Below are 27,697 nucleotides of genomic sequence, written 5' to 3'. Positions count from 1 at the left end.
TGCTGCCACACTCTTTCCTGCCTCTTTTTTTTGTATGTGGCCGTGGGAAAATTAGTAAAGGAGAAGGCTGACAGACCTTTCCGAATTCAGGCTGTGACCAAGGGGGAGGGACCGGACTACCGGTATCACCCCTGACACCTTACCAGACCAAAGGAGCCACACAGGGCAATAGCCCCAGCTCCACACGACCTGCGACCAGGAGGGATAGCCTCACTAGGGCCTGCCTATCACCTGGGAGGTATATCCCTGTAAAAGCTTACATGATCTGCCCTGAGAAGTAAAATCAACTTTCTGTTTTTTTAAGTGAAGAAATGGTCAAAGACCGCAGGTTTTGCACCACCTCCATCTGCTGGAGACTGAGAAATACTGAACAGATGCAGGTGGCACACAAGATTAAGAGGAGGTGCTCTTCAAGTTTTTCTCTGGCTCCATCTGCTGGAAGGGAGGCAAACCCAGCAGTCTGGACTGATCCGGGTACATACAGGGAACACATGCTCTCACACCCACACACATGCTCTCTCACCCAAATATGCATGTGCCTTTTCTCACACACACATACTCCCATGCACATGCGCTCTCACAAACACACAGCTGGGGGCTTCATTTTCTCTGCTGCCAGCAGCAGATGGGCTTCCTCCCTTCTTCGCCACCAGCAGGTTGGGCTCCACTGGCAGCCCAGTTCTTTGGCTGCTACTGGGTTGGTATCTAATGGCACACCACTGGGCCTTCTCAATTCTTTGGTCGCCGGCAGGCTGGGAGCTTTTCCAGCGATCCACTTCCCTTCATTGGCCACCGGTGAGTTGGGCTCTGCCAGCAGCCCGCTGGACTTTCTTTCTTCTTCAGTCACCGGTAGCCCACGGGGCCTTCCTTACTCTTGCCGCGGGGCTCTTCTGCTGCAGGCACGAACGTAAATCCTTATCTGGTGGCAAAGTGAGGTAGCTGCTGGAGGAGCGTTTTGAGGGGTACTTTTTGCTGCTCTAAAATTTTGCCGCCTGAAGCAGCTGCCTCACCCTACATCATTATAGAACCGCCCCTGAATGCAACCAAACTCTCAAGTCTTCTCCATCCCGGTCTATGCTAAGAGGATCATGAATGCTAGAAAAAAAATTCTCAGGACAGAGCCAGGTCTTGAAAATCTTTATTGAAAAGAATTTGCATATTATTAAAAAAAAGGCTTAAAACCCACAGTGTTAGTCAATTTCATGGTATCTGTGAGAAAACAGACAACAGTTTAAAAACCCAAGGTTTAGATTTTACCTAGGGATTTCTCCTCTCTGGCTACGGGAACAATATTTACTACATCTGGCCCCCAAAATTCTCTGCTTCTTTTCCAACCAAGTACAAGGATCTGGAACACTATTCCACAGGACCCAAAGTACTGTTCTCTGTGCTTTACCAGTGGGGGTGGGAGGCAAGAAAACACTAAAGGAAAAACTTCAACTATTGCAGCCAGGAAATTAAATAATAAAACAAAAAGATGTAATGGCCTGGGAAAGCTTCAATGAGAGCTGTGGGGCTGCAGCTTTCCCCAGAGGATGGAGCTGTGATCACTGAGGGGTCGATTTAAAAAAGTCCGCGCGTGCATCCATGTGCGCACATGGACACGCCAATTTTATAACGTGCGCCGGATTTTAAAAGTTGCATGCTAATGTGCGGGCGGCCCGCGACTCATGCATACAAGGGGGGGTGGGATTTTATAACCGTGCGGCGACGCAATCGGGCCTCCCCCAGTTCCCTCCCAGTCCGCACCAATTAAGGAGTGTACTGGGAGAGAACTTTTCTATCCCTAACCCTACTCTTCCTACATCTTCCCCTCTCCTCTCCTCCCCCTAACCTAACCCTACTTATTCCTAATTTTTTAATTTTGTTACTTACTGTTTCTCCAGAGCAGAAGTAATCTGCGCGCACCGGCCGACTGCCAGCGCGTGCTTCCCCGGCCGGCCCTTCTGCATGTACCGGTGTTTACGCGCATGGCCGGGCCTATAAAAAATGTGTGCAGTGCGCGTAAACCCCAGTTTTTAATGTGCGTAGCCCTTTGAAAATGTACTTGTGAATGTCTCAGGTCCTGCTCCTGGGACGGCTGCAATGAGTGCTGAGGGACTGGGGTTTTTCTCTCTTGGATAGAGCAGTGATCACTGAAAGCTGTCTCTGGCTCAGCTCTTGTAGGAACTGCTGACTTTTTCACCACTGGATGCAGCAGCAGGTCAATGAACATTTGTTCTTAGGTCGCACAAACTCTCATGAGACTGTTCCCCCTGTCCCCACTTCCTCCCCTCCCCAACCTGACATCTTTCCCTGCATTTTTGGGTTCTCTAGCTCTTTCATCCTTGCTGTAATCAACATTACAAAAAGCATGCAAATAGAATTAATTTGATTTGCAAATTCTAGATTTATATATATATATATATATATATTTCTCTCTACTATAGCACTAAGATTTTTAAAATGAGGAAACACAAAAAACCCAGAAGCCTGGAGATAGCACCCCAGCCTGAGGCCCTGCTGTAATAAAACATGAGTGCTGGACTTCAGAGTCCAGAAATACAGTAAGCTAATGGTATGATAATACATCGGGAATTAAATAATAAAAAAGCAAACTGAGCCAAAAAACGTGTATCCAAAAGTAGGCTTAGAATATTCAAAACATGGTTTATGCACATTGTAGTGTGCAGAAGACATGATTTGTACCCAGACAACAAGAGTTAGGGACTCAAAACATATTTTGGGGCCGATGCAATACCGCGTGCTAGCCACAACACGGCTTAACACACGATTGGATGCAGGTTTCCGACATGCGTCCATAACTCCTGTTCTAATATGGGGTTTAGCATGTCCAAATCACCGCATAACTAATAGCACTCATCACATGTAAATTCATGTAGATGAAGCTATTAGCTAATCCCCGCGATCCAATACATTTTCCGCAAGGTCAATGGACCCTTGCAACGTGGCAAATTTTATGCCAGCCCAGGGCTGGCGTAAAAGTTTACCACTCTCAAGGGCGCATTGAAAAAAAAAATAAATCCTGTTTTTTATGAGTCCTCCTAATAGTACAGTCACAATAATAAGTAGGAGGAACCAAATAAAGCAGTATTTAGTTTAAAAAAAAAGAAAGTTTGAAAATAAAATTTTTTGAAAAACAAAATTCTGAACTCCCAACACACCCACAAGATACACAGCCCAGGCCACATATAGGGTTGTGTCTATGCCGGTAATGGGAGAAAATAGACGTTCGCAGATTGAGCGTCCGTTTTCCCAACCCGCTTCACGGTCACCTCTCCTGTGCGCCTGATGCTGAGGAGGTGCTAGGGACGCACATTTTTCCCTAGCATCTCCATTGTAGTGCAACCCCTCATGTAAATATTGGATCGTGCACCCAGGAGAGGTAGTTGGGTGCGCATTAGGAAAAGGGACGCTTGGCAATGAGTATCTGTTTTCTGTGCACAATTATTGCATCGGCCCCTTAATGCACATAAAACTCGATGTGACACAAGAAAGAAAGAAGACCATAAGAAATAAATGCCAAATACAGGACCCCCACCCCCAAACCATGAACCCCAGGTTCAATCCCCAGAAACCTTACTCCACCAGCATCAAGAAAACCAGAGTTAAGCCTCTGCGCCTCGCTGCATGGGGGAGGTATAGCTAATGCCCGATTTGCACGGAGGAGCACTCATTTTTGGAGACATTTGTACACTGAACTCCTTGTTTAAAATTGGAGCAAAGTTGTATGCGCCTACTGCACCTGCTTACAGTGGAACCTCAGTCAGGTTTCACAGGATGCCCCTGGGAGGTTCCTGAATGACAGGACGATCTTGGGGGAACTTGCTCATTGTCTCTGACTGTACCAACTCAAAAAACTGGACAGGACGCAGGAGTGAAATTAAGTCGCCCACAACCATTTAAAAATGACTCAGTGACTACCTAGCAGCTTGACCAGCTGACACTCAGGTTTTTCTCCATTTGCTTTGTGGTTTTTTTTACTTCCTCCCCTCCATTGAAATCAAACTTTTCCTACAAGTATGTATTTTAAAACTTCAAACTCATATGCAAAATAACATGTCAAATAATTCCACCTCCTGACCAGAATTAAATGCCCAGGGTTAACTGTGCCAGGAGGTCACAGCAAGCTGGAAAGCTGACGTTTCTGTTTGAAGCAGTGGAAGACAGGAGCATTTTTGCCTCTCAGTTCGCAGGACCCTTTCTTGTGGCAGATCTTGGGAGAAGAGCATCTGTTCAGAGAAAGGGCTTGTGACCTGCGAACCACCACTGCATCATGCCCTGGAGTCGACCGTGGAGCCTCTTCTCATCCTCAGACAATTACAGTACACCTGCCAGACACCATAATGATGATGGTAAGGAGTCCACACAGGCTTCTGCGCTGACCCCTGTGGTGATGAGGAAGGACCAGGGATGGCAAGGGGACAGTCAGGAGAGATGGGGAGGGAGGGGAGTGCCGGGTTGCGCTGGTGCCATGGAGGAGGCAGACGGGGACTTTACAGATTTACAATCCACCCTTCTCATTCTGGATGTCCAGCTCCTCCTGCCGCTATCTGTGGGGCTGGAAGTGATGATGCAGGGACTCTGCCTGGGATTTCAGCTTCTGAAACTCCTCCTGAATAAAGTCTGTGATTGCCTTCCGCATTTCCACCTGCAAGGGAGGTGGGGGAGGGGAGACATGAAAAGAGATGGTCACAACCAAACCCGTGCTAAAGAATGGTGTCTCACATGCCCGTACATAGACGCACACCAAGCTGGGGGTGAGGTCCCCTCACAGACATGTTAAAGTCGAAGGGGGAGACGCGGATTAGGAGGCTCCTTACCGTAGATCTGTTTTCCGATCTGAGGCATTCCAGCAAAGGCGACACACTGAATGGATTTCCAATCAGAATGGTGATTTTCTGCAAAAAAAAAAAAAAAAGAACAGGTTAGTGGACAGGAAAGAAAGCTCAGCACACAGAGAGCAGAAGCAAGTCTGCAGACTTTCACTGAGATGTTCAAACTCCCAGTTCAACTCACAGCACAACAAATAGGTGGAAGAGATCTCTAGAGGCAACAGAACTCAAGAGAGGAGGTGGTGAGACCGAGAAGCATCCAGGAGAATGAGGACTACATCGTTGAAATGCTTATCAAGACATCTAAGATGGAGAACTCAGGCAGATATAGTGGTGAAACTGAACCACAAGATGACAGCTGAGCCCACATTACTATGGCTACTAGACCCTAGGCTCCAATTTCCCTTAAACTGAAGAACCGGTATGCAGCCCTGGAAATGGATATAACATCCCATGAGGAAGAGGAACCAAAACATGCAAACCCCAAAGATGCAGCTACAACCAGCACTGCACCTAGGAGGCAGAAGGGTAGGGATGATTGGGACTCATTTCTGAGAGGCATGGAAGCATCCATCTGCCGAACAGACATCTTGTCCCGGGATGTGTGCTGTCTGCCAGGAGCCAAAATCCAAGACATTACAGAAAGATTGCCGAAATCCACAAGCCTACTATCCACTCTCTGATGCTGCTCATCCATGCTAGCACAAATTATACTGCTAGGTACTAAGCAGGTTGTATCAAAAGTGACATCATGGCTCTGGGAGAGAGGGTAAAGCAGCTAGGTGGACATGTGGTATTCTCTTCAATCTTCCCAGATAAGGATAAAGGCCCAGGCAGGGAAACATATTCTAGAGATAAATGAATGGCTGCGTAGATGGTGTCCATGAGAGGGTTTTGGCTTCCTGGACCATGGGATGATGTTTCAAGGATTGCTGAGCAGGAATGGGATACACTTGTCAATGAAGGAGTGCAGCATCTTTCAACACAGAATGGCAGTTCTACTGAGGAGGGCTTTAACCTAGAATCATCAGGGATAGATGAACAAAACTCCAAGGTAAGTAAAGCATTACATACTTGTATAGAAATGGGAAAAAAGGGCAATATTTGAAAAGCTATATACACTAATGCTCACAGTATGGGGAATAACATCCCAGATCTGGAGGCAGTCATGGAAGAAGCTGATTTAGATATAGTAGCTGTCACAGAGAAATGGTACATGGAAAGCCATGACTGGATGATAATTATACTGAGCTACAATCTATTCAGGATAGACAGGGTAGGAAGAAAGGGAGAAGGTGTAGTGTGTATGTGTGTATATATGTATATATATATATATATATATATATATATATATATATATATAAACTATTAAATCAACAGAACTGCAGGGTTTATAAGGTAAGGCGGAGGCACTGTGGGTTAATATTAAACCAATATGGATGATCCATTTCCTCCTTCCAGATTCCCTCTTTCCAGATCATTATATACAGACCTCCAGCACAGACAGAAGAAATTACGAAAGATTTAATGGAGGATATTCACAGGATTGCTATGAAAGAGGAAATGCTTCTGCTAGGGGACTTCAATAGGAAAATTAGTTCTTACCTGTTAATTTTCATTCCTGTAGTACCACGGATCAGTCCAGACCATGGGTTGAGCCTCCTGTCCAGCAGATGGAAATAGACTAAAACTGAAAAGGGTATCCTATATCAGGACAGAGCCTACCCTGCAGCCCTTCAGTATAACCATTGTCAAAGCAGATAATAACTAAGATAACCCCGAAAATAGATCAAGCAAGTAAACACGACTCAAATGAGTAACAAACGAAACAATTATCAACGAGGAATGGACTCTGTAGAATAGTGCTCTTGCCTATCCTTGGTCATCAATACAGATGCTTCCAGTGTCCTTAAGAGAATGACAGGTGATATACATCCAGAGACCTGTAGGAAAAACTTCGAGCGGACGGCAGAAAAGAAAGAAACCAGGGAAGGGCGTCTGGACTGATCCGTGGTACTACAGGAATGAAAATTAACAGGTAAGAACTAATTTTCCTTTCCCTGTACGTACCCGGATCAATCCAGACTGTGGGATGTACCAAAGCTTCCCTAAACCGGGTGGGACCGAGACAGTCCCGCTCGAAGCACCTGCCGCCCAAAAGAACCAAAGACCGGTGCATGCACATCTAGACGGTAATGCTGAGCAAAGGTATGCAGGGATGTCCATGTAGCGGCCCTGCAGATTTCTTGTGGAGAGACCGGCTGACTCTCCGCCCACGAAGTAGCCTGAGAACGCAAAGAGTTAGCCTTCAAGCCCTCAGGAACTGTCCGGCCTTGGGAAAGATAAGCCGAGGCAATCGCTTCCTTCAACACCGAGCAATAGTAGTCCTAGAAGCCTGTTTTCCTCTATTTGGACCACTCGAGAGGACAAAAAGATGATCGGAGATTCGAAACTCATTGGTGACTTGAAGATAACGGAGTAACACACGTTTCACATCAAGGCGGCGAAGATCGCCCCCATCGGGACCTGCAACGTCCTCAGCAGAGAATGCAGGAAGCTCCACCAACTGATTAACATGGAAGGAAGAAACGACCTTCGGCAAAAAAGAAGGAACAGTCTTGAAGGAGACTTCCAAATCCGAAAAACGCAGAAAGGGCTCCCGACAGGACAGCGCTTGAATCTCCGAAACCCGACGAGCGGAACAAATAGAAACTAAGAAAACTGCCTTAAGCGTAAGATCCTTTAGAGTAGCCCGTCGGAGAGGTTCGAATGGAGCCCCACAGAGAGCCCGGAGGACTAAATTGAGATTCCAGGATGGACAAGTGGGACGGACGGTGGGCCTCAAAGGTTTGGCGCCCTTTAAGAACCGAGCAAAGTCCGGGTGAGACGCCAAGGTGTGCCCTTCAACTCAACCGAGAAGAGAACCGAGAGCGGACACTTGGACGCACAACGAATTGAAGGAAAGACCCCTGAAGAGGCCTTTCTGAAGAAAGGAAAGAACCACGGAGACCAGTGCCGAATGCGCCGAGACACCCGATTCAGAACTGGCATTCTCAAAGACTTTCCAAACGCGAACATAACCCAAAGAAGTAGATGGCTAACGTGCCCTCAGGAGAGTGGTAATCTCCTCCTCCTTATAGCCTTTACACCTCAGACGTCTCCATTCAAAAGCCAGGCCGCTAGAAAAAAGCGATCTGCCTGGTCGAAAAATACAGGACCCTGTCGAAGCAGATGAGGAAGATGGCCGAGACGAAGAGGGCCGTCCGACGCCAGGTTGACCAGATCCGCGAACCACGACCTGCGGGGCCATTCGGGTGCCACCAGGATGACCGGCCCCTCGTGAAGTTCTATCCTTTGAAGCACTTTTCCCACAAGAGGCCACGGAGGAAACACATAGAGGAGGACGTCCAAGGGCCAGGGGAGAGCGAGAGCATCCACTCCCTCCGAACTGTGTTCCCTCCAACGGCTGTAGAACCTGTTGGCTTTGGAATTGCGCAAGGTCGCCATGAGGTCTAGGTGCAGGGAACCCCACCTGCTGATGATCAATCCGTTCGCTTCGTCCGAGAACTCCCACTCTCCCGGATCGAGATGCTGGCGACTGAGGAAGTTGGCTTGTACATTCTCCTTGCCCGCTATGTGGGAGGCCGTCAGGCAATCCAGGTGACGCTCCACCCAGGCAAGGAGCCGGCTGGCTTCCAGGGCCACCAGGCGACTCCGAATGCCCCCCTGTCAGTTGATATAAGCTACTGTCATGGAGTTGTCAGAGAGGACCCTCACCGGCTTGTCCCGGAGCAGGGGCAAAAACTCCTGTAGAGCCAGTCGAACCACCTGGGCTTCCAGCCGATTGATGTGCCAACAGGATTGGACTGGAGACCAGTATTCCTGCGTGGTCTGAGACTGACGGACTGCTCCCCAGCCGGAGAGACGGGCATCCATAGTGACTATGATCCACTGTGGAGTCTGAAGAGGCATTCCCCTCAGAAGATGTGGAAGCGAAAGCCATCACTGTATGTCGGCGATGATAGAGGCCGAAAGCGGAAGAACCATTTGAAACTGTTCCGACGCCATCTGCCAGCGGGATAGCAAACCTCTCTGTAACGGTTGCATATGCGCAAAGGCCCAGGGGACTAGGTCGATGGTGGAGGCCATAGTCCCCAGGACCTGAAGGTAGTTCCATGCCGTCGGGAGCGGGAGCCAGATAAGGTTGCGCACCTGGTCAATGAGCTAGAGTGCCCAAGCATGGGGCAGAAACACCTTGCCGATCCAAGTACCGAAGCGGGCCCCCAGAAATTCCAACACCTGGGAAGGCTGGAGATGGCTTTTGTGGAAGTTGACTATCCAACCTAGAGAGGTAAGAAGAGCTAGAACCCGGTCGACTGCCTGCCTGCAGAGAACCCTGACTTGGCCCTCACGAGCCAGTCGTCCAGATAAGGATGGACCAAGACTCCTTCCTGGCGGAGAGCCGCCGCCGCCACCACCACCATGACCTTGGTGAAGATGTGCGGCGCGATGGCAAGACCGAAGGGAAGCGCCCAGAACTGAAAATGCTGGCCCAGAACGTGGAAGCGGAGGTATTTCTGGTGTTTGGAGCGAATCGGGATGTGTAAGTACACCTCCGTTAGGTCGAGAGAGGCCAGGTATTTGCCGGGATGAACAGCTGCTATGACCGCCCTCAGGATCTCCATACAAAAATAAGGGACCTTGAGGGCCCGGTTGACCCTCTTGAGGTCCATGATCGGGCGAAAGGAATCTTCTTTCTTTGGTACTATGAAGTAGATGGAATACTGGCCGGCGCCAAGCTCTTCTGCTGGAACTGGGACAATGGCGCCCAGCCGCTGGAGCCTGGTAAGGGTTTGGGGCACCGCATCCCACTTCAGATATCCGCAAGGAGAGACTACATAGAGGTCTGGCAGATCTCGAGAAAATTCTAAAGCGTAACCGTCTCGGATAATCTCGAGAACCCACTGGTCCGACGTGATCTTGACCCATTCCTTGAAAAATAGGGAGAGGCGACCCCCTAGATTGGGAACTGAGGAATGGGTTGACAGAATCTCATTGGGAAGCGGGTTTCGGGGTGGTATGCTGAGATGCCCCCTTGCGGAAGGGCCAACGACCTTGAAAGGGCTGAGACCAAGGCTGAGACCTGGAAAGGTAACCCCAAAGAAGAAGCACCACACCCTCAAACCGTATATCTACATTGGCCCCGAAACCGGGAACGGGAAGGCACAAACGCTCAGGATTGTTTCGGTCGGTCCTCTTGCAGCTTATGAACCTTGTTCTCACCCAAGGAATTAATGAGCTGCTCAAGGTCCTCGCCAACAAGCAACTTACCTTTAAAAGGCAGAGTGCCCAACTGCGCCTTGGACGACAGGTCTGCTGACCAATTGCGTAACCAGAGGAGCCTTCTGGCGGAAACCACTGAGGCCATCGCTTTCGCCTGGACGCAGAGAAGATCGTACAGAGCATCCGCCCCATACGCAATGACGCCTTCCAACCGTTCAGCCTGCTCTGCCTCTGTGGACGGGAGGTCCTGGGTGCCGAGTAATTGTTGATCCCACCAAAGGCCTGCCCGCTGCATGAGACTGCTGCAAATAGTCGCCCGGACCCCCAAGGCCAGCACCTCGAAGATAGGCTTAAGGTGGAATTCGAGCTTGCGATCCTGCACGTCCTTCAAGGCTGTAGCACCCACCACCGGAATAGTGGTGTGCTTGGTCACAGCGGAGACTGAAGAATCCACCGTGGGAATTTTCAGCATTTCCAAGCAGTCCTCCGGAAGTGGATAAAGTTTGTCCATGGCTCTCCAGACACGGAGCCCCGCCTCGGGAGCCTCCCATTCCCAGAGGAGCAGCAATTTGTGCATAGGGTGAAAAGGAAAAGCATAAGCCGGAGCCTTGAGTCCCGCCAGGACTGGGTCCATGTGCTTTGGTAGCGCGGCCGTAAGAGTATCCACCGGGGACCCCTCAATCCCTAACTCCTGAAGGACAAAAGGAATGATGGGTTTCAACTCTTCTTTCTGAAATAAACGGAGAACCCTGGGGTCATCCCCTTCCAGAGGGGGGAGCATCTCCGCCAGGTCCAGATTCGGATCGGGGGTCCCCGGAGGTGCTGGAGGGTCTGGGAGAGGGGGGCCCCGGGACCACCCGCACCTGGACAGACCCCTGCGCATCCGGAGCCACAGGAGTGAGAGGGGGGCCAGCCGCGGACGTTTGGCCGGCAGGGGACCCGGTGAGGGATCCTCCTCCTCCTGCAAGCTGGCCAGATAGGATTTGTGCACGAGAAGCACAAATTCCGATGAAAAACGTGGCCTAGACTTGCTGGAGGGGGAGGGGGGGGTCAGGGACCACGTTCTGGGGCCGCACATGGCTCAAATCGGGAGGAGACCCCAAAAATTTTGGATCGTCTGCGCTGAGCAGCTCTGAATCGGGAGCTGCTGAAACCCCCAAGATGGCCACCGTTCCCGCGATTTGTCGACCCGGGAACAGCCTAGTCACGTGCTGTGAGGAGCGACCCCAGGCTGGATTTGACCACTCTGCCAGAGAGGGACCTTCACCTCCCAGCAAACATGAGGAAATACACGTCGAGGGCTCACCACAAGCCAGGCAGCAGCAGTGTGATTGCAGCATACTAGCTGAAGAGGAGTCGCAATCTGAAGACAAAAACAGCTGATAACTGACCTTTGCTGCCGGGAGGAGCAGAGGCAGAAGACCGAACCCTGCATGCTCCTCTTCCAACACCACACTGGCTGCCGGCCCCCGAAGTGAAAATAGAAAGGCTTGTGAAGGTTTTTTTTTTACTTCATAAATTTGAAAGCAGTAGCATACAGATTCCCTGAGGGAACTGTCAGGAAAAGGGGCTTCCCTGAACAAAGAAAAGCAGCCAGGGGAGGGGGGAGTGACTGGACCACCAGTTTCAGCCCCAATAGGATCACCGGGCACAGGGGCTTAGGCTATGTCAACACAAGGGGCTAAGCCCCCTAAGCCCCGCAAGAGCGTAGGGGCTTAGGGGGGCTTAGCCCTGTACTGTCTCCTGAGAAACTAAAACAGAGCCAATTGCCTTTTTCTTTTTTTTTTTTTTTTAAATAAACCCGAACAAATTAACAGTACTTGCTTGATCCTTTGAAAGAAAGTACCCAAACTGGGAAAGGGCTAACTAGCCAAGATCAGGGAACCGCTGGTTGAGCTGATGCATCTGCCGGAGACAGACAAATACTGAAGGGCTGCATGGTAGGCTCTGTCCTGATATAGGATACCCTTTCAGTTTTTCTCTGTCTCCATCTGCTGGACAGGAGGCTCAACCCACGGTCTGGACTGATCCGGGTACGTACAGGGAACTGCTGGATGTTCTTTGGGGCATCCCAGCTGCAGTGTCTTCCAGAAGCAGGAGATCCTGGATTCTCTGCAAGGAGAATTGTTCTGTCAACTGGTAACAGAGCCCACATGGGAGGGGGGTGATACTGGACCTGGTGCTTACCAATAGAGACAGTATTTCTGATCATCTGGGAACCAGTGATCACGGGATGGTGTGGTTCAATATTAGGACTAAAGAGATGAAGGTTCACTCTAAGGCAAGGGTTCTAGACTTCAGGAAAACTAATTTTGTGAAAAGGGGAGGGGGGGGTAGAACCTCAAAGAGTCGTTAGCTGGATGAAAAAATCTAGGGGAAGTAGAAGGGCAGTGGGCAAATCTAAAAGGAGATATCACAAGGGCAACTAATCTTTTTGTTAGGAAAGTAAATAAAGGAAAGAGGAAACAGAGACCATTATGGTTTTCTAAAGAAGTAGCTGAAAAGGTAAGGGAGAAAAGGGTAGCATTCATAAACTACAAGAGATCGCAGAAAGAGGAAGACAGGCAGCAATATCTGGAAAAATTAAGAGAAGCTGGGAAAGTAGTAATCATGAATGCAAAAATGTAAATAGAAGAAAAATAGCAAATAGGGTAAATCGGGGAAGGGGGGGTCAAGATTTTTTTTTTTTTTAAGATATGTTAGTGATAGAAGGAAGTACAAAAGTGGCATTGCAAGACTCAAAGGTGAAGGGGAGGAATATGTAGAGGCTGACAAGGAAAAAGCAAAATTGCTTAACAAATATTTCTGTTTGGTGTTCACTGTGGAAGGGCCTTGAGCAAGATCACATAAAATGAACACAAATAAGTTGGAAGTCAGGTAATTTGCATTCAATTTTCCAAACCATGTGTTTGTGAGGAGCTAACTAAACTTGAAGTAGATAAAGCAATGGGGCCAGATGGGATACACCTGAGGTATTAAGGTAAATTAAGAGATGTCCTGGCAATTCTGCTGGCTGACCTTTTCAATGCTTCTTTAGAGTCGGGAGTGGTTATGGAGGACTAGACATGGGCGGATGTGGTTCCTTTTCATAAAAGTGTAAATACGGAGGAAGCTGGGAACTATTTGCTGACCTCTGTGTTGAGTAAATTAATGGAACTTTTACTAAAACAGAGGATAGTGCAGTTTCTGGAATCCAGTGGATTACAAGATACAAGGCAAAGATAGGTCTTGCCAGATGAATTTGATCAATTTCTTTGATTGGGTGACTAGATGTATTGTACTTGGATTTCAGAAAGACCTTTGACACAGTTCTGCATAAGAGACTTATAAATACATTTGAACACCCTTAGTATGGGCTCTAGAGTGACTGGCTGGGTTGGAAACTGGCCAAGTGGGAGGCAACAAACGTTAGTGGTAAATGGAGATTAATCTGAGGAAAGGGGCATTGCTAGTGGTGTGCTTAAGGGATCAGTCCATGGACCAATTCTTTTCAACATTTTCATGAGCAACACAGCAGAAGGATTGTCGGAAAAGGTTTGTCTTTTTGCTGATGATTCAAAACCTACAACAGGATGGACAGCCAGGAAGGTGTGAAAAATAGGAGGGTTCTAGCAAAGCTTGAGGCATGTCTAGAGACTGCAGCTAAGATGTAATACTAAAAAATACAGAAAATGCATTAAAGATGCTAAAATCCAAGGGAGAGGTACATCATTGGAGATGAAATACTTCTAAACACAAAGGAAGAGCGGGACCTGGGGGTAATTGTATCTGATAATCTTAAGGTGGTCAAACAGGTGGATAAAGTGATGGAAAAAGCTAGAAAGACGCTTGGCTGCATAGGGAGAGGAATTGTCAGGAGAAAACGGGAGGTGATATTGCCCTGTATAGGTCCCTGGTGAGATCTCACTTGGAATACTGTGTACAATTCTGGAGACCGCACCTTCAAAAGGATATAAACAGGATGGAGTCAGTCCAGAGGGTGGCTACTAAAATGGCCAGTGGTCTTCATTCTAAAACAAATGGGGACAGACAAAGATCTGAAGGGGAGATATGATAGAGACATTTAAATAACTGAAAGGTTTCCATGCACATGAGGTGAGTCTCTTTCAATGGAAAGGAGCTTTAGAATGAGGGGTCATGAAATAAGGTTGAAAGGAGGTAGGCTCAGGAGTAATACAGAGAAAAATTTCTTTTCAGAGAGGATGGTGGATGCATGGAACAGCCTCCTAGTGGAGCTGGTGGAGAGAAAACCAGTATCTGAACTCAAAAAAGCATGGGCTAAACACAAGGAATCTTTGAGGGAGAGATGGGAATTGTAAAGCTAAATTAATTGGGGGGATGGTCAGAGTCATATGTTCTTTTTCTGCTGTCATAATCTAGAAACATGAAAGATGTAAATAGATGGGGGAGGACACCTTGGTACAAACTCCACAGGATTTCTACCCACCAGCAGTTTTGCTTTGATTATTGCTCAAAGGAAAAATTATGTGCCAAGCTTTGTGCCTGCTTTCTCTGTTGGCAAATTTTCGGCATAAAGCAGCGCACATAGTTCTAAATCATCAAAACTGCATGCGTTCTGCAGTCCACAGGTAAAAGCAGGCACAGTTCTCAACCATGTGTCTACTCTTACCCGCAGTCTTCCAATCAAACTGGGGCTCATGATCCTGGAGCCACGGAAGTCCTAGAACAATCGGATGGATGGAATATTCCAGGACGTAAAACGAGATTTGTTCCTGGTGCAGGGCCCCAGCTCTGAGCTGGACGGGAATCGTAGTGTGTGTCACTTTTCTGGGAGGGGCTTCCCCTGGATCGAAGAGATGACCATGGGAACAGGAAGGCGGACTTGTGGGATCTTTAGATGTTCCACCAGGCCTTTCATTATAAAATTGCCGCCGGCGCCGGAGTCCACCAAAGCTAAAGTGTGGAAGTCTCCTTCGGTCGTGGTTAGTGACACTGGCAATGTTAGTGGAGGTGCAGGTGTGGTTCGGCCCAGGAAGAGACCTCCTCCAGGTCCTAGGCCCGAGAGTTTCCCAGTCGTTCTGGACAGGCGGCTACTCTGTGGCCCGCTGTGCCGCAATAAAAGCAGAGTCCCTCCTTCGTGCGCCGCCGCCACTCCTGCGGAGATACTTTCCCGCGACCCAACTCCATGGGTTCGTCGGCGGGTGCCCGAGGGACTTCAGGGGCACTCTTGGACGGAGGAGAGGGTCTCCTTGCTGCTTTAGTCACCGGGATGCGAAACCTCATGCGACGGTCTACACGATTGGCCAACTCAATCATGCTGTTGAGATCGTCGGGGAGTTCCTTCGCCGCCAACTCATTTTGGAGGCGCAAGGCTAGGCCCTCCAGGAAGATACTATGCAGGCAGTCCTCTCTCCAATTCAGCTCCGCGGCCAGGGTGCGGAATTCTGTGGCGTACTCAGCCACAGTACGGGTGCCGCAACCGGAGCAGTTCGGAGACCGCAGTGAACTTGCGGACTGGTTCGTCGAACATCTGCCGAAACGCAGACAGGAACTGGGTCAAGTCTCTAAAGATCGGATCACTTCTTTCCCATAGGTGAGAGGCCCAGATCAGGGGCTTCCCGTCGAGCAGGGACATGATGTAGCTGGTCTTGACCAGGTCGCTGGGAAACTGCGCCGGCACTAAGGAAAAGCGAACCTAGCACTGGCTGAGGAATCCTCGACACAACTTTGCATCTCCGGCGTATCGAGAGGGTGCCGGGAGTTGTGTGGGAGTAACTTGCCCCTGGTCGCCTCCGGAGACCTGGACGGAGTGAGGTTGGGCAGGGCGACCTCCTTGTGCCCCAGGCGGAGACGGAAGTGCAGGATTCATAGGCCCTAGTGCTTCCAGGCGTTGGGTCAGGCCCTGTACCGCAGAGACCAGGGCATCGAGGGTCTGTTGTTGGTCTTTCAGACGCTGGGCCATCCCAGGAATGGCCTGGCGGGCAGATACCTCTGCCGGGTCCATAGACTTGGCAATCTGTTATGCTCAGGCTTGTGGACCCTTGGCCGACGAGAGGATGGTATACCTTTCGGAGGGTCCGTAGGCTCTCTCGTCGGGTGGCGAGGCAGAACAGGAGGCAGGACCAGCTGGACCCTTGGCACTGGAGGCTGAGGCGAACACGGAGGCAATGAAGAGACGAGATGAGGCGCTGTGTCTTCACCACTGGTGGTCTGTGGTCCCCCCGGGAGGAGCCCGTAGGGACCCGACCGCTGGGACTTAGGTGGACCTAGGGAGGTCAGGGTAACGGTGCAAGGACCAACTGGAGCTTCACTCTGGAAGCCCGCAGTCCCCCGGGCCGCTGGGACTTAGGCAGGCCCTTGGAGATGGTAGTCTTGAAGAGGTCCTAGGTCGAGTGCCAGAGGGTCGTCGCAGGTTATGCCTCTCAATCTGCTAGAGTCAGAGAAAATACTGGGGGATCGCAGGTGGCACACCGGTATATCTAGGGGGTGCCCTTTCAGCTTTTCTCTGACTCCATCTGCTGGAGGGGAGGCATAACCCAGCAGTCTGGACTGATCCTGGTACGTACAGGGAACAGGTGAGTATCACTGAAGGGCTCAGGTCCCTTTAAATCCAGCAGGGGGGCGTGGCCTCGCGCCTAAAGATGGCGGTGGCCATCTTGGATTTCCTCCGAGGAGGAAAGCCAGCAGAGCGCCGCGAGGGAGGAGCAGGGACGGCTCCCCCAGCGGGCGGCCAGACTGCGGACCATCTCCGGGGTGATGAGCACCGGCCCCGGGGAGCGTTTCAGGGGTTGCCGAGGCGGGTCGCCGCCGCGGTGGAGGTAGGGGGCCGCGCCCGTGGCCATCCACGGGCGCGGGACACAACAATAATGGGCTTGATGGACCTTTGGTCTGACCCAGTATGGCAAATCTTATGTTATTACAGCTCTTTCAGTCTTTAAAGGCCTTTTCTTGTTTTTCATGCCTCCCAGTGTATCTACTTTGTTATAGATTTTTGTATCATCTGAAGACAAGGATAGTTTCCCTCATGTTCCTCAGTGATAATCTCTAATAAAGATACTGAAAAAAAAAATAGTCAAGTTTCTTTGACAAGATCTTTCCCTTGTGAGCCATGTGGTCTGCGGTCTTGCAATCTTCTCACTTCTAAGCACTGCACTATCCTTTCTTTTAGTGGTGTTTCCATAGCTGTACCAACTACAAATGTTAGACTGCTAGATCTGCAGTTGTCCATCTCCTTGCTCCCATTTTTTGTGGAGTGCAACTACATTTCCTCTCCTCCAGTTTCTTCAAACCTCTCATCTCTAGACAGCATCCTAATACTTGCACATCACTTTCCCAAGAGATACGCCTACATACACTCATAGACACTTACATCTACATATCTCAACTGAGAAAGCACACAAATATACACAGCAAGACGCAGACACACAACATACCTGTCCCACACGGGGCACGTACGGTGGATTGTTGGGCAACACATCAGTCATGCCTGAAAAAGCAAAGGGAAAAAAATAACCCAAACAATAGAGGCACAGGCAGCCACCAGCACCACTGGCAGTGGAGAAGGGGAGTGCAGCTGCTATCTCCCCCTCCTTTCAGTTGGCCCCCCCCCCCCCCAACTGGTTCCCCAAGATGGTTAGGACCTACCACCTCCTGAGAGATTCTTGGGAAATCCTGGCCCAAGGTGATCGTATCCTTCCGCCCCCTCCTTCCATGCAAATTAAACCCATTCATCTCTTAAATTTGTGTCCATCCCTTCCCAAAGGGGACTTTTACAGAGATGTTTAGAATAAGGAACCAAAGAAAATTAAATAGAAAGAGACAAAGGATAAGGCACTTGGGGAAGGGATTCATCAAAAATGTTGCTCCTGTGCACAAACCTGCTCTAGATTTAATCAGGAGACATACCCTGGGGTCCAGTGCAAGGGAAAAGCCTGGGGGTAAAACTGGAGAGGACAGTCAATGAATTCCCCTCTGAATATCAAAACTGACAGACACACAGCACTTATATTAGAAAAATGGTATAAGGGGAAGAAAATAAAAATAATTATACACCAAACCCTGTGCAGAAATGTTTGTAAAAGGAGGTAAAGTGCTCAATGCTCATCATACCAGCAATCTGGCAATGTAACACTAATTTTTAAAAAAGGTTCCAGGGGTGCTCTGGGAAACTATACACCGGTGAGCCAGATATCAGTGCTAGGCAAAATGGTAGAAGCAATTCTTGGAAACAAAATTAGTGACCACACATATAGACATGAGGAAGAGTCAACATGGTTTTTGCAAAGGAAAGTCTTGCCCTACCAATCTTTTAGATTTTTGTTTTCAATTTTTATTTTCAAACTGTGAGACATATTTAGTATAGAACAAAAAAACACCATAAAATACAAGGTAAGAAGAAAATATATAAATAGAAAAAAAAGTATAGCTTGTCAGAGCAAAATGCATCATCTTCCACTCATTGTAAACCAAGTAGAGACAAGGAATTTCAAGCATTCCTAACATATACACAAGACACCCATTCACGTAACACACAGTCATTTGTAAATACTCAGCAGCAGTATCAAATTAAGTCCAATGAGTAGTAAATCCTAGTAACTGTAAATGGACTTCAGCCTCCTTAGACAACAACAAATCATGAAAGCCTTCTTATAATCCTGTGAAACAAATTGTTGCATAAAAATGATATCCAATTTGTCATAACAACATTAAAACCTTCAAAAAAGACCTAAAAACTTTACTGTTTCGCAAATTTTTCACGGACCCCCAATAATCTGCTCATATCTACTCTCAAATGAACTAAGAACCATATTTCCTATCTAACTCATTTCCCTCCTCTTCCAACCTTACTTTATTTTCTAGAATTGTTATTCTATGTTTTTACTGTAATGTTCGCAATGTTATAATAATATCAAAATTTTCCTTGAATATATTTGTTCGCTATGTAAACCGTTATGATGGCTTCACCGAATAACGGTATATAAAACTCTTTAAATAAATAAATAAATAAATATTGTAGATTTCCCCATCCTCCAGAGAGTAAGGATCGGCTTCTTCATCATCCGTGCCATCTGGATCCCTCTCGGGAAGACCGGCTGCCAATCTAGGTGTGTACTTCACTGCTTAACAGCAGCATCAGGCGTGCAAGATGTCACTACCTGAGACTCTGACCTGGCAAGATTGGTCGGAGCAGAGGACGCTGCCTGAAGAAAGGATTGTAATTCCTGAAAAAATTCTACCCAAGAAAAGGCAGAAGGATCCATGCCAAAATCAGAAGGCACCTGTGCTGTGCCCCACTGGGCTACCTCCCCCCGCTGATAAACCAGTTAAGGGAGTTGCAAGATCAGGCGCCCCTTTGACACATCTTTACGCAGGCCCTTATCAGGCTGGGAAGAACCTGGCTTAGTAAAATCAGATGAAGGCAATTCTCCCTGAGCCTCTAAGCAGCGCTAGCACAAGTTAGAGGGAACGCCAGGCTGAAATGCCCGAATATGACTGGTAGCACAGAGGGAAAGGCGCTTAGGTTTCTTAGCTATAGGTGCCATCAGTCTGTCAGCACACTGAATTCACACTGTAAAAAATATATATGTCCCAAAATTTAAGTGCACAATCCTGTGCTGATGGGTGCCAAAACCCGAGTGCCCTAGCCCAGATCATGCATACAGGCAAGCACATGGCAAAATCAGATGCCGCTAAATAGTTGGTCGCCCAAGTAAGTGTCCAATTACGTGTCCAAAAATTGGACGCACAGCTGGTCTCATTCGCACAAACCGATGGAAGAAAAGGGAAGCTGCCCCTTTAAGGCCTCCCCCCCTCCCCACGGGGGGGGGGGGGGGGAGGCAGAGCTCGGAGGGAAGGTAGACACTGGGAGCCGCTGTCTAACAGGGCTCAAATTCGGCGGGGAGAGTGGAGGAGGGATCTCCTGCATCCAGCCCTACACTGGAGCATGGTGGAGGCAAAATGGCCGCCGTTCCCGCGCTAGACGGCGGGAACACAGTGTATAGAGGCCATCGCAGGAGAGCTGCGCCACGGGCTCCCCACATGCTGAACACGCCGAACCCCCGCAGCATACCAGCGGAGAGGGAGTGAGCATGAGGCCGAAAAAATTGGCGAAAATTGCCCCTCTGGAGCCCCGGGAAACTTGTGCGCACGGTAGAAAAATAAATTTATTTTTTTTTAAATGCTGACACCCAGCCACCCAGGGGAAAAAATGCCCCTGGGACCTCAATCGCGGCACAGGCAGCCCCCCCCCCCCCCCCCGAGGAATTATGCCGTTTCAGGGTGCAAGGGGGAGGGCCCGGCCCATCAGTAAATCCCCCCTACTCACCGGTAGAAGAAGTGACTCCGGGAAAACGGCTAACGGGGTATCTAACCCCAGCCGTGCCTCAACCAAGGCCACAGCCTCGGGAGAACTGAGTCTGCTCACCTCCAGAAAGAAGACAACTTTTTTTTTTTAAACAGCTTGATTTAGCCACTGGTAGAAACAAACACCATTAGGTCTTATAATTTCTAGTTTGCTTTGTTTTCCTTGTTTTCTTTTTTTTAAAGGATCAGGACCGCAGGTTCTGTCACCTTCATCTGCTGGAGTCAGAGAAATACTGAAGGATCGCAGGTAGCACACCAGTATAAGAGGGGGTGCCTTTCAGTTTGTTCTCTGACTCCATCTGCTGGAAGGGAGACACAACCCAGCGGACTGGACTGATCCTGTACGTACAGGGAATGTAAGATTCTATGGTTTAAGTCCTCCTGTGGTACCTGATTCTAATAGTGTTCTTGGTGAAGCAAAATTGCCAGCTTGCTGGTTTGATGAGCACTGAGCACTTTACATGATGGCACCTTTTATGTATATGCCTGCCCAGGATTCAGGGTATAAATGAGTTTATTTTCTCCACCTTTTTTGGTGTACTTATTTTTGACAGGGTGGAGTTTGCTGCCCTTTTTGAATATAATATGGGAATTAAGGACATGCTATAGAGAGTATATCTGGGCCTGTTTTCTGATGTTCATTCTGCCAGAAACTCACTCTGCAGAAAACGCCCATCTGAGAGGAGCAGGAGGATGGAGCAGATAGTGTAACCATGTATTGTACAGGGGAGGAAGACTTACCCACATGCCAGAGAGGCAGGATGACAGGATTGAGGTGGCACTCGCAGATCAGTCGGCCGATACCTGAGAGGCACAAAGACAGAGTACAGGCTGAGAAGGAGGAGGATCAACACGACATCCCAGAATCCAGTGCCTCACAGGAGATAATTAAAGACTTCTCCACTGCAGAATATTTTAGCCATTCAAAGTTTTACTATACTCCTAATTAGGCACCTGCTCAACAACAGGAGTCTTAAAACATTCCCTGCTGGGAAAGCTGGCATGATTTCCTCCCTCCTCCTAAGCAGCAAGGGCACACCATGCTCTACCCCTGTGCTTCAGTGCCTGAAGTCCTGACCCTTCTCTTCTCTCTACCTCCCCACCCAACCTTAACATCTTTACAGATGTTACAGAATGCCGCAGCACATGTATTATTAACTGGTAGCAAAAACATTGACCATATAACTCCCAAACTGATGTCATTACGTTGGCTACCGATAAGATTTTGGATTCAATACAAAACACTTTTATTCTCAAAATCATTAAAAATTTTGAATGGACGGGAACAGTTTTACATTTACACATTCCTCAAAGAACATTAAGATCAGCTAATAAAGGGCTACTGAATATTCCATCATTATGCAGTGCACACTTAAGTGAAGTCCAAGAACAGGCCATCTCTGTAGCAGGATCCAGGCTGTTGAATACTATGCCTGAAGCATTTCACGTGACTTCCTAAACCATAAGCTTTAAGAGAGATTTAAAAACCTGACTGTTTAGAATAGCCTACGGAATCACGGGACAGCTACAAGTTGCTAATACTACTGGTAGATTCTGTTTTGATTCGATAAGACTTTGCAAATCTCTTATGTTTTATTGCTTTTATTTTATGTATGTTTTAACATTGTAAACCACCCTGATCATGTTTGGAAAGACAGTATATGTACATAAATAAATAATCCAACCTGGGGCTGTTCAAGTAAGGGAGGAACGTTTTGTACGATGCATCCCATGACACAACTCAATGGCTCTAGAGGCTACAAGACCTGAGATATTTCACACTTATGCCCACTCCTTCCCGTCAAAATCTCCCATAAGGCAAGATCTTCCCTCCCTCTCCTTGTGCTTACCCCACTTCAGCCGCATATATTCCTGAGTTAAGTTCACTTTTCCTATGGGGAAGACAGAAGACCTGTTATCAGAGATTTCATACCACATACATAAACATGAGCCCATCACCTTGGTTTGGCGCTGGTACATCATGCTAACAGGCATGTCACAGGAGGCCGACACATGCCATCTGAAGTCTAAATGTCTAGGTCTGGGCTTGAGAGTGGGGGTGCCAGGAGGCGATACTCTCCTCTACTGCCCCAGTGAGGTGGGGCAAGCAGCACTGCTAGCTGGGATCTGAAGAGAGACTCCCAATGCGCCCTCCCCCCCCCCTTTCAACCACAGGATACTAGGGGTGGGGCACAAAAAGGCTTTAAAGTGCATCCCATTCATACCATTCTGTCACCAAATCCCAATCACTTCATCCCATTCCACTCATGGCCATGGTACCTTCAGGGAAAATGTGCACCCAGTCTCCATGATTGAGTTTCTCCAGGATGAAGTCCATGCCTTTCTGATATACACCATCTCCTGGAAATTTAAAGTGGTGTATCAGCCATGCTTAAGGCAGGTTCCTCACCCCCTGCAGCCCCTTTCATCCTATGGATTTCTTTTCATGCATGCCACTGGTTTGTGCGTGCAGAGTCCTCCGCCTCTTCTCCTCCCCTTTCCCCTTCTGGGCCTGCAACCTCTTACCTCGGCACACAGGAACGCATTTTCCCCGGCTGAAAAACATGGAATGCAGTTCTCGGGTGAAGCAGATTTCTGTGGCTGCGGGAGTCCTGAAGATCAGGGGGAAAGGAGAAAGAAATGGGCTTTTTCTAATGAACTGCAACACATACAAAATATTTAGGAAGTAATTACAAGGATTAAACAACTGAGGGAGGATTTGTCCTTTGCAGCAGGCCTTGAGGGGCACTCCTGCATGCATCTCCCTCCCCCCCCTCCCCCGTTTATAGATCATAAGCTGTTTTGAGGCAAGAAAAGAACATGGTACTATAAGAACACGTTCCTATAGTACCATGGATCAGCCCAGACCTCTGGGTTATCACTCCCTTCCAGCAGATTGAGACAGAGAAAAACTTGAAGGGCACCCCTGTAAGTAGAACGCACCTCCTGCAGCCCCTTCAGTATAAACAGTATCAAAGCAGAATTAACATGGAAACAGGAATCCAAAATTTAAATGGTCAAACCAAAATTATGAGACTCAACTATGTACAAAATAAGCACATTTGTGAAATCTTCATCCTGCTATATAGTATGACAGGAAAAAAAAAAATTGACAAAACTCTCAAGCGGAATCAAAAAATCGGGCGGGCTTCTGGGTTGATCCGTGGTACTACAGGAACGAAAACTAGCAAGTAAGAACCAATTTTCCTTTCCCTGACGTACCCGGATCAGCCAAGACTGCTGGGATGTACCCAAGCTGCCTTACATGGGGTGGGACCTAGAAAGCCCGCTCGAAGCACACCGCTACCAAAACTCTCTGAGTCAGGAGCCCGAACATCCAAACGGTAATGCCGAGCAAAGGTATGCAAAGATTTCCAGGTCGCTGCCCTACAGATCTCCTGAGGGGAAATCAACTGACTTTCTGCCCAGAATGCCTGAGAATGAGACTTAAGACCCCCTGGAACTGCTCGCCCGTGACATATATACACTGAAGCAATAGCATCCTTCAACTATCGAGTAATAGTAGACTTGGAAGCTTTATGCCCTTTCCCAGGACCGCTCCACAAGACAAACAGGTGATCCGACAGGCGAAAATCATTAGTGAACTCCAAGTAACGCATCAGCGCCCGCCTGACATCCAAACGCTTCAATTCATGAGCATTGGAGAATTCTGATCCAAATCCGGGAACGCAGGCAACTCAACCGACTGGTTCACGTGAAAAGCCGATACAACCTTAGGCAGGAAAGATGGCACAGTTCTAAGAGAAACGCCACAATTGGAAAACCTACAAAAAGGCTCACGACAAGATAGAGCATGAATTTCCGAAACCATCTGAGCCGAGCAAATAGCCACCAAAAACACCATTTTGATCCTAAGGTCCTTCAGAGTGACACACCTGAGTGGTTTAAAAGGTGGTTCACACAATGTCCTAAGGCCCAAATTCAAATTCCAGGATAGTCAAACTGCTTGACATGGTGGATTCAAATGCTCTGCACCTCGAAGGAAACGAACCAAGTCCGGATGAGCCACTATGGACGCACCGTCCACCTTCCCATGTAAACAGCCTAACACTGCCATTTGATCCCATAGAAAACCGAAAGCTAGCCCCTTCGCCAAACCCTCTTGCAAGAAGGCTAGAATGTGGACTATCGAGGCCCGCCTAGGGGAAACATTCGACCTGCTACACCAAGAGTCAAAAACCTTCCAGACTCAGACATAAGTAAGAGAGGTGGAAGTTTTGCGAGCCCGCAAAAGAGTGGAAATTTCCAAATCTGGATACCCCTTCTTTCTCAACTGCTGCCTCTCATAAGCTAAGCCGCTAGACAAAAGCGATCCACCTGGTCGAAAAATACTGGACACTGCTGCAGGAGATTCGGAAGATGACCCAGATGGAGCGGACCGTCCACTTCAAGGTTGAGGAGATCCGCGAACCACAGCCTTTGTGGCCATTCTGGAGCCACAAGCACCACCTCTCCCGGATGGGCTTTTATCCTTCTCAAGACTGTGCCTACCCAGAGGCCAAGGAGGGAATGCATAGAGCAGAATGTCGCGAGTCCATGGGAGGACAAGAGCGTCCACCCCTTCTTCTCTGTGCTCTCTTCTGCGACTGAAGAAGTGTGGCACCTTGGCTTTCCACCGAGTTGCCAGTAGGTCCAAACGGGGAATCCCCCACCGATGAGATATCAAAACGAACGCCTCGTCAGACAGCTCCCATTCTCCGGGATCCAATCTCTGATAGCTCAGAAAATCCACCTGTACTTTGTCTACTCCGGCAATGTGCGAAGCCGCTATCCTGAGCAGTGTAGAAATTACTTACCTGATAATTTCATTTTCCTTAGTGTAGACAGATGGACTCAGGACCAATGGGTATAGTGTGCTCCTGATAGCAGTTGGAGACGGAGTCAGATTTCAATCTGACGTCAGCACTAAATATGCCCACGCACAAGGCTTTGCTCTCCAGTTTTCTCCTCGAAAAGCAATTATGGATATATGTGTTTGGATAATTTTTTTGATTAACTTGGATAAGTTCATTAACTTGAGTAACTTGATTAACTTGAATTGGTTGACTTGGTTTCTAGCTGGAGACCGCCAGGACACTCAACCGAGAAGCGCCGACACCTGGTAATATGGGTGTCTGAACTAGAGATAAGGGTTGGCATTCCCGTGCTTGTGTTGCACTTGGGGAGAGGTTTCCCCAAGGATTCTTGATTGCGAGGCAGCCATGGGCGGGGTGCTGAGTCCATCTGTCTACACTAATGAGAATGAAATTATCAGGTAAGTAATTTCTACATTTCCTAGCGTGTAGCAGATGGACTCAGGACCAATGGGATGTACAAAAGCTACTCCCGAAACAGGTGGGAGGCTGCCCGTGGCCCATTTAGTACTGCCCTTGCGAATGCCTGAACATCCAGGCGATAGAATCTCGAGAAGGTATGGATGGAGGACCACGTTGCCGCCTGACAGATCTCTGCAGGTGACAGCACCTTGGATTCTGCCCAGGACACTGTCTGGGCCCTTGGGGAATGGGCCTTGACTTGTTGAGGTGGAGGCTTGCCTGCCTCTTTGTAGGCCGCCTCGATTACTTCTTTGATCCAGCGGGCTCTGGTTGCCCGCGAGGCCGCTTCTCCTTGCTTCTTCCCGCTGTGAAGAACGAACAGATGGTCCGTCTTTCGTACAGGTTCTGATCATTCCAGGAATCGGACTAGGAGTCTGCCAACATTCAGGTGGCGAAGAAGGCGTGAGTCGTCAGAGTCCTTATGCTCATCTGGAGATGACAGCGAGATGGTTTGGTTTAGATGAAGTGAGAAACCACTTTTGGCAGGAAGGAGGGTACCATGCGCAGCTGTATGGATCCTGGCGTGAATCTGAGGAACGGCTCCCGGCATGATAGTGCTTGAAGTTCGGAGATTCGACGGGCTGAGCAGATTGCCACGAGGAATGCCGTCTTCAAGGTCAGGAGCCGTAGGAACAGACCACGAGTTGGTCTGAACGAAGCTCCTGCTAGGAAGTCTAACACTAGATTGAGATTCCATAGGGGTATCGGCCACTTTAAGGGTGGCCAAATGTGCTTGACCCCTTTTAAGAAGCGGGAGATGTCTGGGTGGGCTGCTAGGCTTGTGCCGTCCACCCTGGGTCTGAAGCTGGCCAGAGCGGCCAGTTGTACCATGATGGAGTTGAGGGACAACCCTTTGTTCACGCCATCCTGCAGAAATTCCAGCATCATGGGGATTTTGACTGTCCGTGTAAGGATGTCGCGGTCCTCACACCAGGCTTCGAATATTCTCCATTCTCCATACTCGTATATATGTTAAGGAGGTGGAGAACTTGTGCGCTCGGAGCAGTATGTCAATCACTGGTCCTGCATATCCACTCTTTTTCAGGCGAGACCTCTCAATGGCCAGACCATAAGCAAGAATCTCGTTGGGTCTTCGTGGAGGATCGGTCCTTGCTAGAGTAAATCCCTGTGTGGAAGTGGGTGTAGAGGGTTTCCCGCCAGAAGTCTTCGCATGTCCGCGTACCATGGTCTTCTTGGCCAGTCCAGGGCCACTAGAAGGAGCAGCCCTCTGTGGTGTTCTATCTTGTGGATGATTCCGCCCAGTAATGGCCATGGAGGGAAGGCGTACAGTAGGTCCTCCTGTGGCCAGGTCTGGACGAGAGCGCCGATTCCCTGGGACAGCAGTTCACGTTTTCGGCTGAAGAACTTGGGAAACTGGGTGTTGGACCCGGTTGCCAGAAGATCCGGGGGGCTGGGGCTCCCCAGTGGTTTACCATCCGCTGGAAGGCTTCTGTAAACAGTGTCCATTCCCCTGGATCCAGACTCTCTCTGCTGAGGTAGTCTGCAGTGATGTTGTCTTTTCCCGCGATGTGGGCGGCTGATATCCCCTGTAGGTTTGATTCTGCCCTCGTCATTAGGGGCTCTATTTCCAGGGACACCTGCTGGCTTCTGGTTCCCCCCACTGGCGGTTGATGTAGGCCACTGTTGTGGCGTTGTCTGGCATGATTTTGACTGATCTGCCCCGGAGTCTGTGGCTGAACCGAGGGCAGGCTAGTCTGGCTGCTCGGGCTTCCAGTCGGTTTATGTTCCATGCCGACTCTTCTTTGTCCCATTGCCCTTGAGCTGTTAGCTCCTGGCAGTGGGCTCCCCATCCCCGCAGGCTTGAATCCGTGGTGAGCAAGGTCCATTCCGGTGGGGATAGGCTTGTTCCCTCGCTCAGATGGTCTTCTTGTAGCCACCATTGTAGAAGGTTCTGAACCT

At 48.9% G+C, this 27,697-nt stretch overlaps 1 protein-coding gene across 1 annotated transcript in view; it reads right to left on the bottom strand.

Moving 5' to 3' along the window:
- Positions 1-1,121: 1,121 nt before the first annotated feature.
- Positions 1,122-27,697, bottom strand: part of LOC115095917 (tafazzin-like) — a gene marked incomplete at its 5' end in the record, with an annotated part of 42,460 nt that continues 15,884 nt past the window's right edge. Inside the window, 7 exon segments of the mRNA XM_029610263.1 lie at positions 1,122-4,651; positions 4,824-4,901; positions 17,513-17,565; positions 21,183-21,245; positions 22,292-22,333; positions 22,722-22,802; positions 22,968-23,053. Coding sequence (XP_029466123.1) covers positions 4,550-4,651; positions 4,824-4,901; positions 17,513-17,565; positions 21,183-21,245; positions 22,292-22,333; positions 22,722-22,802; positions 22,968-23,053 — 505 coding nt within the window.

Source organism: Rhinatrema bivittatum, chromosome 1 (genome assembly GCF_901001135.1).
Source record: "Rhinatrema bivittatum chromosome 1, aRhiBiv1.1, whole genome shotgun sequence".
Lineage (NCBI taxonomy): Eukaryota > Metazoa > Chordata > Amphibia > Gymnophiona > Rhinatrematidae > Rhinatrema > Rhinatrema bivittatum.
Note: the sequence above shows the minus strand (reverse complement) of the source record. Positions and strands in the feature narration are given on the sequence as shown.